The following is a 14242-nucleotide window of genomic DNA, read 5'->3' on the forward strand; positions in this document are numbered from 1 at the left end:
TATGAAATCATGAACTACAGGAGCCGCCAGCTACGGCGCACCCGAACTTGCTTGTTGTAATGGGCGGTAGAATTCTCGTGCCGTTCAGCGCTGCTTCTATAAACTAGCCCAGTAAAGTCTCATCACCAAGGTGCACCCATTCATAGGGGCACTGTGTGAAGGGGCTGCTCAGATAGACTGCAGGGGTTGGTTAATGTGAGGGGGCGGGATGTCGGGGGGGGGGGCAGCCTTTGTTCTAAACTTTTAGTGACACCTTTAAGAAAGTGTCCTATTTTTCATGCCCAATATTTTATTTCAGTGACTTCCAGTGACCATGAAACGCTTAATGATGTGATATGATCATAAAAAATGTATTAGATCACACAATAACATAAAGGCTATAAGGATTACTATCCCCACCCCACACACACACACACACACACACACACACGCACATCCTTTCTGCAGTGGGAATACAGTGGGGAGAGGTAGTGACACACCTACAGTCTCAGAGCCGATAGCAGGTCAAAGACCAGAGGGAGAAATGAAATGCATATTGAAGAAAGGTATGAGGGAAAATTAAAAAAAGAAAGAAAAAAAAAACAGCAATAACCTGGCTTGTACTTCTCAAGCATCAAATAGATATGGTTGCAGATTGTTCATAAAACTTTGGGAACATATATAATAGTTATTTGCATCTCCTAATCTGAGCTTTCTCTGCAGTCATTGACCCACATTGATTAATGTTGGCATACATGCTTGAGAGAGTGAGAGAGAGAGAAAGAGAGTGAGAGAATGAGAGAGAGAGAGAGAGAGAGAATTAAACAGCATGTGCAAAAACGTAGTCTTTAAAACGATGTTTTCCTTTCTACATTTGTCTTCTTCGTTGTTTGTAGTCTTTAAGGAAAGCTGTTATACCTTCCGTTACCTGACAAATGAATACCGTCAATCTGAAGTTTTTTTTAGTATCACATGTTAATAGTTATCTGAATACATTACGATTTTTTGCCGTTTTATTTGTATTATCTTTAGATGGTGGACGTTTCTTTATACATTTATTGCATACACATTGATTAACTAGTATTAACTAGTAATACTATCCAACTAGTATTGTCTTGCGGATGGCCTTAGAGTAGGCCTACCGGCGTAATTTTTCGCTCAGAATTATGCGTTTTATTGTCGGCAAAAATCAACCGAAGATCCACAAAACACGGCAAATATATAAACTAGAAAAGGAAGTGATGTCCATTAACTTTTCTATCATTTTCAAAACCAACGGTATAAAAACGCGTAAGGTTTACCTCACTGAAATTGCTATTGCCTAGTCAAATGATAAAAATTTAAACAGCATACTCATTGTTTGCTTGCGATAAGGGTATATAGAACTTTTTAAGTTGGACGCCTTAATCGTTCAGGTAATAGGCGACAGTTTCATAATTCTCACCATAAATGCGTTCACATCTTTTTTTAATCGCATGCTATCACATGAGTATACATTCTTAAATCGTGTGGAAGGAAATTTGTATATTCGTCGTTTTTGCCACTTAAAAACAAATGTAGATGCACCTTAATAACACACCGTCAAACTTTCAAATTTGCATTGTGTGATAGGTTATAATTCTAATCTTTAAATAATCAAAGTAAAACTTCGTGAGAGCAGTCATATTTCCCTGTTGAAGAAAAAATGTGATCATGAACTGGTTAGCCGTAACGTATTTTTATATTGCCTTAGTTTTGTATTTTGTGTGGATATTGCTATAATTTTATCATTTATCATTTCTCGGCCGTTTTTTAAAATGCGGACAACACGTTGAAAATGTTTTAGGAATCGAAACTACGGCTGTATGGTACATATTAATTCAGAACGTAAAACCAAAGTTTATTATTATTATTATTATTATTATTATTATTATGTCTGATTTTGTACATTTAGAAATTGGGAAATATAAATTCACTGGCGCCATAAACTGTACATTTTTGCCTAAAATGAAAGTGGGAAAAAATCATCCTGTCATAAAAAAAACTTGGAACACAAATATGACATCATCACTGTGTGATTAACAGGTGAAGACGTCCAAATCGTGGAATCTAAAATTGAATTCTGGTTCGCTGCCTTAGTACAATTATTTCTTTCTCAGTGGGAAAATGGAAAATCGAGGGTTAAAACTGTTTGTATCAGGGATTTGAGCCTGCAAGTTCTTGCATACCTATCAAATGGGTCGACTGGGACAAATAATTGAAAAACACAGAGGTCAAGTAGATCTTTAACAGAAGCCTACTTTTAAGTATCGTCGATGTGAACAGACCTGAAGAGCAAGGTGAAGTTAAATAGCCTATCTTGAGCCATGCCACGTAACGTAAAGAATATAAGGATAGGGCAATATACCAAAACAAACATGATTGCTGAGGTTTGACAGCAAAAGTGCAATGAACATCGGTTGAACCTAATTTTTATAGTCGTATTTCGCTCATTCATTCATTCACAGTCACTCTTTTTATAGTGATGACGCAGAAATTTAATGAAAAGAAAAAAAAAACATCAAAGAATTGCTTGGTCTTAGTACTCTGCGGCATTATGCGGGTATATTATAATTCGTCATGGGCATATGCTAATATAAAACGCAGAATCAATTTAGTCCAGTATAGGATGAATAGTGTAGGAAGTATGAACCAAATCATATCAAATCATTCCCGGGTAAGGGAAACATATTTTTACGCAGTAAAATGTCCAGTGTTAATTCAACTCTAACAGTGTTAATTCAACTCTTAACAGATAACATTTGGTCCCACATTCCAGAGTAAGACCAAGATATATCTGTTACGAATTGAGCTGAACACTGGACGTTTTACTAACAATCTCTCTATAACTGTATTTCTTTTGCTTAATGGCTTTTAATTAACATCGACTATAACGATTGGACAAAAATAAGAAGTGCATCATAATTAAATTTAAAAAATGTAATAAAAAGGTGCATATGTTTGTAGTTTGGCAATGCACCTGCCAACATATATGTCATACTTTGCGGTTTTTTTTCTCCATCGCAATTAATTTACAATTTACGACTTGTAACGTGCACTTTGAATGTTCCCTTTGGATGTTGGTTGAAGCGAAACTTTAAACATATAGCCTATAACTGTAAATACATTTTTCCAGCACAGAGTGTGAACAGTACGTCTTTCATGTATCTTGTCTAACTAATCACATAGCGTAGACCTTTCTTACTAATTGGGACGAAAAGAACCTTTGTAGGTATTTCCCTTCACCGTTGCAGTAATCTAAAACATCCTCAAACAGTAGTCTATAATTGATTATTTAAAGAAAAGGAAACAGTTTAGTCACTTCATAAAATTCAGGTTAAAACAGGGCCAGTAAAAACTTGGCGCAAAATAGCCAACTGTGGTCTGCTTAAATGTTCAGTTCCTGTTATTCCTTCTGCCATTAAAACAGAATGATGACGTGAGCCATTATCAAAAGGGCCTTTATTTATGCATTTACTCGGTTTACAATGATATTTTTTTAAAATATCCACTATTACAAAGTAAAATGGATGCCATATATGTGTTTGTTTTGTACCAGAAAAGCGTGTTTACCAGTCCAAGAACAAAAAAATGAATACGAATGTAAAATATTTAAATCATGAACAAAAAACACTAGCAAATTATAAAAATCTGCTCTGCCATTCCCACTTCCACTTTACATATATGCAACGTCAAATCCTATTTCGATCAGCTTGGCGAGCTGTTGCATTTGCGATTACACGTTTGCCGTTATTCTATTTAGGCCTACTTTGCACAACACCTCGATAATAGACTCACAAAACGGAATGAGGTGCAGCACCGGAAATTGCACACTCCTTCAACTGTACACCCTTAAATTGGCAAAGAATAATAGTAATAAAAATAAAAATATTAATGTACGGTATCTAAAATTGCATGTGTAATAAAAAGTCATAAAAATAATTACGTTAACGTGTTTATTGGCTTAGGTGAAGCGTGTAAGTCTGTCTGGCTTTCGCCCAAAGGAATTCTGAAATCAGAAATGATAAAACAAGCAAAATAATTTAACAGGTTTATTTGTAAACATTAAATATTTCTTTCTCAAAGAGAGATTTTTTTCGGTATCGGCACGGAATGCATTGCAATACTCAGTTACATCATATAAAAGGCAGTGGGAGGCGTTATGTACCGCACACATCTATCAGAAATATACACTTAGGACGTATTGGTAATTCGAAGAAAAAAGAAAAAAAAACACTCAGAAATTAAATGATAATTATATAGATGCCCAGTCCTCTTTAAGACATAAAATAAAGTCATAGTGCTGGAACGTTATCCGTGAATCATGATGCTCTGGAAATTATTTAACCTGTAGCATGCAAATGTAGCAACAAAAATATACTTTATATTCAACAGCAACAATACCTACAGCACATACAAACAAGGAATGTATGACAGCTTTACAAACACTATGGGTCCCTTTTTACCTATACAGATGAGATATTTTGTTGTCCACATGTGCCTTAATTAAAAGTTATCCCAATACTACGAATTCTTATTTTTTAGAAAAATCTATCAGACTACATAGTGTCCGGAATATAATGTATAATATAGACATCACCTCGACAGCAATTGCCTATAGATAGCCTACAACATGCGTTTTGAAATAACCCCATCCTTCTGTAATCTTGACAGAAACAGTTAAGCACATAATATAAAAGCAAAACGGAACTTTGCCATTCACGAGCTTTATACACACTCTTATGAACTGGCGCATCGGACGCATCACATAAATGTATTATATACGCATATATATATGTATGTATATAAATCGAGTATATTACATTATAGGATGTTTTCCATACAGCAGATAATTTAGTTGACAGTAATTGGCGCAATTGCGTATTTTTTTTCTTTTGACTCTTTCCAAGAACAGTCCCACCAAAAAGTTAAGTAAAGCATTGGCGAACAGTTTCTCCCTCGAAAAGAGGTCGTTAATTTTCTCAAAATATTTCAATAAACAATTAAAAAACATAAATAACATATAGTGTTTCCTTATTTGCTCTCTTTCTCTCTCCCCCTCCCTTTCTTCTTTTAATGTTTCGCATCCTTGACCAGAATCTAAAGGACAACTAGAAAGACAGCGCTTGAAATGTTTCAGGAGCAGAACTGCGCTGACCCAAAAAGAGTCCCGTCCCCGGTGGATGCAGGCAGAGTCAGAAGTTATTTGAGGTCGCACGGAAAGGTCTCTGTCAACTTTTTTAAAAAGGTAGTGTGTCTAGGAACAGTTTGTCGATTATTGCTGGTGGAGGTACCAAGTCTTCGAGTTTTAAGTAGAATATACGCTGCAGACCTTGCGTACACAAGGTACGAAGTTCTGGGAGCTTTCCCAAAAGTTTTGATAAGTAGTTTGGACGATTCAAGCCTCCGCCATTAAACGTCACTTGATCTTTCAGACAATTTACAATCTTGTTTTGAAGGTCTTCTACCCTCTTAGGTTCCTTTAGTCCATGTCTCTCTGTAATGAGAACATTAATGAGACTATAGTTAGCAACACGTTGTTTAAATTCAACCCAATGACAGGCAAATCGGCTACAAGAAAGAAAGAAGGCAAACGAAAAAAAGGTTGATACAATTTCTCGCACCTGTTACCATGGCGAGGGCAGCTATGCACGAGAAGGCTGATATGTCTATATTCATGCTCTGAAGGTTGGAAGAAAATTCCACTATTGAGTCGATCCATTCTCCGAACCCGCGGACGCACTGGAGCCTGTGCAAGACCACCCCATTGCAAAAAATGAGTTTGCCTTCCACTGGGTTGGACCTGCAATTAATAACAAAGTGCCATTAATTACCATGAGAGTAATAAATGGGGGTTTAAGAGGCGCCTAATTATTGGAGAGCTAATAAAACCTAGAGCACTGGAGCTTGAAGGGGGTTGATCTTTATTGTACTCGAAGTAATTTGATAATTGCGTACCTGTACGCCAAGCGCAGAACAAAAAGTTCCAAGAAAGCAGACTCAAAGAGGAGATCTTGATCCTGCTTGGGAAGATCGGCAAAACCCGGGATCTTCTCCGCCCAGCCTCGGATAATCTCCATGGAGCCCGTCAGAAGATCGTAGAATTGCTGGATGTGATGAGTGTCGTCTCCAGTCATTTGGTAGTCAGGGTTAGCCTGAAACTGGAATTTAATTTAAAAAGTGCTTAATGGGGTCCTCTAAAATATATAACCCGTGAAATTGCGAAGACCATTTCTAGCAGGGGAGTCAGGTTTTTACAACAATTAAACCCCTCTCTAGCCATTATTGGGTTGTGTTTCAAAGCAATTTATTCAAGTAAGATATGTTAGATTAAACACGCCAAATGCCTACTGCAGAACAAAGTCGAGTCAAATGTAAAACGCGGCCTAACGTCCACCACCAGTTGTAAAGGAATTCCGAGTTAACACAATCTGACTAATGACAGACACACGTTGCAAAGTCCTTTTGAATGCGCATAGGCAATGTTTTATTCTGCTTTAATGAATTACTGTACGCATCTCGTCTGTTGGTTTATCTGGGCATAGAGAATGAATGTTGCATTGCTGTTCTTGGAACAGTTATGCGTAAATCAAACATCTTTGTTCAAGTTTCAATGATAATAATAATAATAATAATAATAATAATAATAATAATAATAATAATAAAAGTTTAACGCTAATCAGACTTACTCTGGCGTAGTCCAGGCCTGACATGGAAGGGTTTGAGTCCACATGGGCCCTCACCAGAGCACTTATGAGACTGACGGGCGGCGACGGTGGTGGGGGTTCTTGTGGGCTCTTCGGTTTGGAGGGCAGACGGCCTCTTCTTCCTTTCAGACTGGCGGTCCGAACGACTGAAACAACATTGCAGAAAAGGACAGCATTAAATTAGCTGCATTACCATCGACAAGTTTCTGAAATATTTGGTCACAACAGCAAAACAATACGATTATTGTCACGTAAATGTGCCGTCTTAAAATGCATTTTTACACCATGAAAAAGAACGCACAACAACAATTTTAACATTTCCGCAGTGAAATATCCTTGTAAACTAAACCAAAATTAATCTGCGAATTATATAGCCAATAGAAAAATTGCATCTTACCTTCTTTTACCATCCCGACAACAAGGCACTTTTGGAAACGGCAGTACTGGCATCGATTTCTGCGGCGTTTATCAACAGGACAGTTTTTGTTTGCTAAACACACGTATTTAGCATTTTTCTGAACAGTGCGCTGTAAACGACACAAAAATGAGAATACTTACAAAATATAACATATGACTTAAAAACTAGTATTGTACTGCATTAGAATTCTGCGGTCAGACAGTGATCACACACAGCAGCGGTTTTGCAGGACATTGATAGAAGATTGATGGTGTTAACACGACAGCCAGCCCTCGAGTTTATAGCTACGTTTATATGCAAGGAGCAGGAGGAGCAGACGTTCAGTAAACACAAATCCGTGTGCATTCATATTTTACGCCCCTCCGAGACCCTCTCAATTCGAAGTGATACGATTATTCAATCAAGATGATAAAATAAAGAGGCCACTTAATTTTGCCGCTGGGAATTCTGACCCACTTGGTTAGCCCAGACACGGTTCTCCTTCCAAACCGATTTAATTTTGTGGAGAAGGGCCGCGTTTAAATGCACACACGTGCCCACACATCCTCGAAGTGCAATTGAGGCACTCTCTAAGCGGAAACAGCCCCGCATAATGACTTAAAGTTCGGCAGAATTTAAAGAGGTCTTGGTTTACGCGTACGCCTTCCCATTTAATTTCTGTCCCAGTTGTCTAGTTTTTACAATTCCATTTTCCTTTTCAGATCATTACAATCAATCGTATTTGATTAGCCGCATAGTTTATTACAACCAGGATCCTACCTTAAAAAATCCTTTGCAGCCTTCACACGTGCGCACTCCATAATGCTGGCAAGCTGCGTTGTCCCCGCAAACGGCGCACAGACCCTCGCTGGACGGAGATCCTCTTGAGGGAGGCGATGAAACCTGGCTGTCCATCAACTGATGACCATGGCTGAGCTGAAGGGAATGGGGGAAGCCTAAGCCTGCCTGTTTCCTGATCGCGCTGGGTACAGCGAAGCTTTGGCTCTCCAAAGAGCGATGAGATCCTGGGGTGTCGGGGTTCATGGATACGTGAAGAGGACCGTCGAACCTCATCTGACAGCTCGAGACAGGCGTACCAGGAGGCGACTGCTTGAAGGAGAACAACGAAAGCCTGGACACGGGATTCTTGCGTTGATCAATCATGTGAGTGGTCGCCACATAGTTCTGATGGAAACTGTGAAGGGAACCAGGATCGTCCCACATGTGATTAGGCTGAACCTGGAAGTTTGGCGTTGTCGGAGTGTGTGGAGAGGAGGGCTTGTAGTACATTGAACCGGAGTGGGATAACATCTCTTCAGACTGATGTGGCAGATGCTGCTGGTGGTAGCTGTGCATCTGGATGTCCTCTACCTTGATGGAGGACTGCTCTCCAGAATGGGGCATTTGGTATAGACAGGGAGGCTTAACGTCGTAACTGGTGTTGTAGTTGTCCATGAACGTGCTGAAACTGGGGAGAGAAGTCGTGGCTGTGATCTCAGTGTTGGTCAAGTCCATACTAAACTTAACAAACTCTGGCGTTAGGAAGTCACAGCTATACTCTCCAGCGGTGTGGTAGCTGTAACTCTGAGAAGCAGGGCTGGCTCCTTGTGGTGATGACCCATACTGAGCCTGAACGCAGGGCATGGCTGAAAACGAAAGTGGCAGAATTCTCACATGTATACAATGTATAAAGTGATCCTCCCGCAAGTCAAACGCACGTGCCATCAAATATAACTGCAACTTAGGACACTTTACGATTTGTTACCATTTTCGAATATCGAAGATTTTCGAATATCGAATATAGTTCTAAAAAGAATTGTGCGAACGTAACATTTCAAATTCACAATGATAAAAGTAGCATATGTAGGAATGAAACCAATTCAATACAGAAACGTACACCGTTGACAGGGCAAAATGTTGCTTTTTGGAATTTCTCACTCCTTCACGTGTGTCGTCTTCAGAACAATGTAATTTCTTTTGGTGACAAGTTTGGTTGAATATGATCGCACAAAATAAAAATGTCATTTTCATACCTTCAGTAGAGTGGCGGTGTTTCTCGGTGACACTTGAAATTGACAATGTTTCGGGTGTTGTTAGAAGATCTTACTACACGATAACAGCTTTCTTCTGAAATCTCCCTCTAGAAAATGCATAAGAAACAAATATTTTTAGTTTTTTAAATTATTATTTTTTCTTCCAGAGAATAGCATACAAATTGATATTTTTATTGTATAGAACAAAATATAAAGTTAGCTAATGTGGAACAAAATTGTATGCTTCAAAACAAATTCAAAAGTGTTCAAAATTTACGTTTTATTTAAATATTTGCTACCTGACAAATATGGTCATTTATATAATGATTAGTCCCCGTTACATTACTCATACAAATTAATATACTTATTAATTAATAGAATTATGAATAAAGTTTAAAAAAGCTTTTGATATAATTCCACGTTTACAAAGTCAGAAATAACCCCATGACAAACATAAAATAAAATAAAATAAAACATTCATAATACAATTAAATAAATCTAATTTTGGAATCCTTTCTTAACAATTACATAAAGTTCCCAAAAACAGAAATTTAAACTGTCTGACGCAGCACTGGTGGTCAGCACGTTAACGGACGTCATGTCGTTGAAAACAATCAGCTTACTTTGACATTTCGCAAAGGTAATACTTTACATTAGCACAGCAGTATTCTAGATTCTCTTGAATAATGTTACCGTACATAACATTATAACAGCATATGTAGCCTATATAAGACCAGTACAAAAATACACGCAACCAAAGCGATTGTGCCCTCCGTCAATACAAGTCATGCGATTCAAAGTGTGTCTCTACACCAAGAAATAAAATAATGGGAGAAAAAAAGCATAGCATATGCCGATTATCATACTCAACACCCGGACGCAATTGTGGGCAATTCTGAGTAGTCGGCATATAGAATGAAACCAATATCGCAGCGTAAAAAAATAACACCAGTACCTTATATTGTCACCGGTTATGCCGTTGTCTATCCATCCAGAGAAGACGTATGTAGTATTACTGTGTTTAAGTCAAGAAAATGTCCGAGACCATAAGCCAAGGTTCAATAGTGAAGAACGGAGAAAGAGCGGCTTTCGTTCAGCACTGTACGCCGCGAGAGCGCCGACTGGCCTTTGCTTCCAATGTGCCTTTGTTTATGTGAGCTCAGAATACCACAGCCCACGTGTCTGAAATTTTAACGTCATCTGCATCGTCAATGACAAACACCAATCCCTTTCACCGGGGAACCGAGCTTCACCGCATCGCTGGCCATGTCCAGCTGCGAAGCATTTTAATATTGGAGTACACTTCACCTCTCCCAGATCAAAATTCTAGTGTAAATAGGTCGATGACATAATATAAAAGTGCATGTAAGTTTCGGTATATTGTGCCTTAAATACCAGAACTAGCCCTTATTTCTCATTCTGTCAATCTGCATGTGTGTAATGCCATGAGGTCTGTCGGAGACGTATGGACGAACGCTTGAGGTAACTCAAGATTGCATATTCTTATGTGATTTATGGCCTCTCATTTTCAACTCACCATTACTTACTTTCATATCACCTCACGTCTTATGTGTAATATTATATACAATGTGTAGCATTTCTCTCTCTCACTCCTTATATATATATATATATATATATATATATATATGCACGCACTCATACGCGCACACGCACGCGCGCGCGCACACCATAAAATATGCAAGGGCTATTTGTTCAAAGTTAGTTAGAAAGTGATCGGGACTAAGACTGATTACAACTTATTGTTTTCACAAATCCAAGCTATTTATACCATCACCCTCGAGAGTGTATGTGTGCACTGTTTTACGTGACTACCATGATTTTCTCAGCTGCTCGTGCTGAGAGGGCAGGCAGACACAGTGGCTCGTTAATCGCTGAGCAACGTTGGTTCTCGTGGGCGTTCCAATTTTGTGGAACGACAGGGAAAAAGCGATAGGAGTCTGTAGAATGGTGCGTGACGCAGGGGGCGCCGGCTTTGACGCAACAAACAATCTCTGCCAAAAATAGCTGTCCAGCCTTTTATTTTCTTCGTGGGTGACCTGTTATTATTACACACCTTATTTACTAATGTATAAATGAATTTCTTATCGGCCATGGGACAAAAAAAGAAAAACAATCGCCTTTTACTCTAGTTTTAATAGGCGGTCCCAAACTTGATTGTAGTACAGATCACGATCAGTTCTTGGTGTGCGTGCGTGTGTGCGTGCGTGGGTGTGTGTTTTTGTCCATGTGTGCACGGCTGTGCGTAGGTGTGCTTCCAGGGGGCTTGGTCTTAGTCATCACATTGAACCTATCTCAGCTTGCTGTCAATGTGTAGCACAGCAAAAGGGCTTGCAGATACTTTGTAGTGTGTGTGTGTGTGTGTGTGTGTGTGCGTGTGTGTGGGGTGGGTTACGTGTGTGGGGTGGGTTACGTTGCTTTTGACAGATTGGCGAGTACGTCTATTCAAAAGTTTTATTTAATTGCAACATTTTCATGGATAACTCACCAGGGTTGTTAACATATGGCCCAGACAGAGATAAGGATGAAGAACAAAAGGGGACAGAGTTACTTATTTTGAGAGTGATCACAATGTTTAGCTGACAAAGCTGTTGACATACAGTACGGCAAGCTGAGGTGTGAAAGGGTTTAGCTGACTATTGTCACTGGAGGGGTTTCAGTAGCTTGATAAGGAAACCATTTATGCCCTCTTCTCTCATGTATTTCAGAGTGGGGAAAGCAAGCGTAGGCCTGCAGTGTCCAAATGTTCTGTAAGTTTTTTTTTTTCCTTAGCCCAAAATGATCATTATGCAGCATTCAGCACTTAATCTATCAGTGCCAAAATTTAGGGACCCCTGGAAAGTTTGTATATTTCTGTAAGAGGAGTAAGTCTTCTACATTTCAGAAGCATGGACATTTGCGCCACTGTTGAGATCCTACACATGGAGCCCGGCACAAAATAATATTTTAATAATATTATCATTTCTGTTTTAAGATTTTAACTGAGGTCAAGGGACTGTCCTGTGAGTCGAGTCACATGTGTCCAATAAATGCATAATGTCAGCATTATTTTTCAGGGCGTCTGAGGTGCATGTAAATAATCTTGGACACCGTGGGCCATGTACATTGCTATTGTGGATATGCAAATCAGTTATGTTTTCAACAATCCTAAGGGTCCATTTTTCGAAAACAAACATGAAATAGAGCAATGAAGTTGTTACGGTGGAATAAAAAGGACTGTTTAGTTATGATTTAGTTTGTTCAAAAGATAATTAAAAGATAATTCTTTGTGGCGCGTTGTTTAAAACTCCCTATTGTGTTGTCAGACTGCCTAAACGTAGCTAGTTCAATTACTTGCTGTTGAATGTGCCATTTTAGGCAGTTATTCATTATATCAGAATCTTATGTAATCACTCACTAACTTCTGTTAACAATATGATGTGAAATTGTGCACTTTAATTTCCCATTTCACACGCGTGCTATTAAGCGCCTTATTTGTATGCATATTTTAATTGCCAGAGCGATTGCCATTGTGAAGGTAATCAAATTATAAGGAAGTTATTTCCAGAGAATGACATGTTGAAAAGCCAGAAAATTTACTTCAACCAAATCAGACATTAAATCAGCTGGAAGATTGTCTTCAATAAAGTATAATCCGTAACACGTATTGACAGAAAACATAAGACATTGCAAGTAGATATTTCATAAAAGGAGAAAACTGCATGGTTTTTGACCACTACATTGGAATTGTATTAGGAAATATACAGTGAGCTCCATAATGTTTGGGACAAATACTTTTTTTTTTTTGTTTGGCTCTGTACCCCACAATTTTAGATTTGTAGTCAAACATGTCGCATGTGGCTAAAGTGTGCATTCTCACCTTTTAATTAAGGATATTTCTATACACTTTGGTTAGATCATGTAGAAATTACAGCAGTTTTATTGCTGTTTGTGCACATGAGGAACAGAGCTGTGCCGGTGAAAATCAGGGAAGCCATTATGAGGCTGAGAAATAAAAAACAAAACAGTCAGAGACATAGGCCAGACCTTAGGCGTACCTAAATCAATTGTTTGGAACATCATTAAGAAGAAAGAAAGCACTAGTAAGCTCAGTAATCGCAAAGGGCCTGGTAGGCCAGGGTAGGCCAAGGAAGACCTTTACAGATGATGACTAGAAAATTCTCACCATAATAAAGAAAAACCCCCAAACACCTGTCTGACAGATCAGAAACACTCTTCAGGAGGCATGGATGTGTCAGTGGCTACTGTTCGCAGAAGACTTCGCAAACAGAACTACAGACGCTGTGCTGCAAGAAGCTAACCTGTAGTTAGCTTCAAAAACAGGACGGCCAGGTTACAGTTTGCCAAGAAATACATCAAAGAGCCTGCAGAGTATCTGGAAAATATGTCTTATGGACAGATGAGACCAACATTTAACTGTATCAAAGTGATGATAAGACCAAAGTCACTAATCGCAGCAGCAGAATGAATTCTGAAGTGTAAAGAAGCTCTTGAGCAAGCAAGGCAATTATCTCAAACATCCTGCTAAAGCAACAAAGAAGTTTTCTAAAGCCAAAAACTGGAAAATTCTTGATCGGCCAAGTCAGTCACTCAATCTGAATCAAATTGAACATGCATCTCATATGCTGACGAGAAAACTAAAGGCAACTAGCCCCCAAAACAAGCAGGAGCTGAAGATGGCTGCAGTACAGGCTTGTCATAGCATCACCAGAGAAGATACTCAGTACCTGAGGACGTCTATGAGTCACAGACTTTAAGCAGTCATTGCATGCAAAGAATGAAGAATTAACATGACCACTTTCATTTGTCCTAAACATTATGGACAATATATGACTGTACTGTAAACACAAAATATTAAGAACTTAAATGCTTATACAGCTCCGTGATTTGACCAAGGCAGGACTTATGACCAACATGACGCTATGCTTGTGTAAAAGGATGATTCTTCACGTCATAGTCACGCAATAAAGGACTAGAGAAATTTCTGTAGGAAATTTTGCATTGTCAAAAGAGTCTCACAGTTAATTCAGTTTACCATGAGCTGTATAATTCAAGATGAGGTGTTAAATATGCCATTACAGTATTACTAC

The 14242-nt window shown here is 38.7% G+C and overlaps 1 protein-coding gene and 1 long non-coding RNA gene across 4 annotated transcripts in view; one reads left to right on the forward strand and one right to left on the reverse strand.

Annotated features, from left to right (window-relative positions):
- Positions 1–14242, forward strand: part of LOC135240474 (uncharacterized) — a 149259-nt gene that overhangs the window by 119936 nt on the left and 15081 nt on the right. The window lies entirely within an intron of this gene.
- LOC135241042 (nuclear receptor subfamily 4 group A member 2) lies at positions 4037–10248 on the reverse strand. Of its 2 annotated transcripts, none has more exons than XM_064311149.1 (8): positions 10090–10248; positions 9135–9241; positions 7882–8569; positions 7102–7231; positions 6687–6850; positions 5956–6158; positions 5622–5800; positions 4037–5494 (listed from the first exon to the last, which is right to left on the reverse strand). In XM_064311149.1, the coding sequence occupies exons 3-8, from the start codon at positions 8554–8556 to the stop codon at positions 5238–5240; spliced, it is 1608 nt and encodes a 535-aa protein (XP_064167219.1). In that variant the 5' UTR covers positions 8557–8569; positions 9135–9241; positions 10090–10248; the 3' UTR covers positions 4037–5237. The 2 variants fall into 2 exon arrangements, with proteins under 2 accessions (XP_064167219.1, XP_064167218.1); XM_064311148.1 differs by having other exon boundaries at positions 7882–8747.

This window comes from Anguilla rostrata, chromosome 15 (assembly GCF_018555375.3).
Source record: "Anguilla rostrata isolate EN2019 chromosome 15, ASM1855537v3, whole genome shotgun sequence".
Taxonomy (NCBI): Eukaryota; Metazoa; Chordata; class Actinopteri; order Anguilliformes; family Anguillidae; genus Anguilla; species Anguilla rostrata.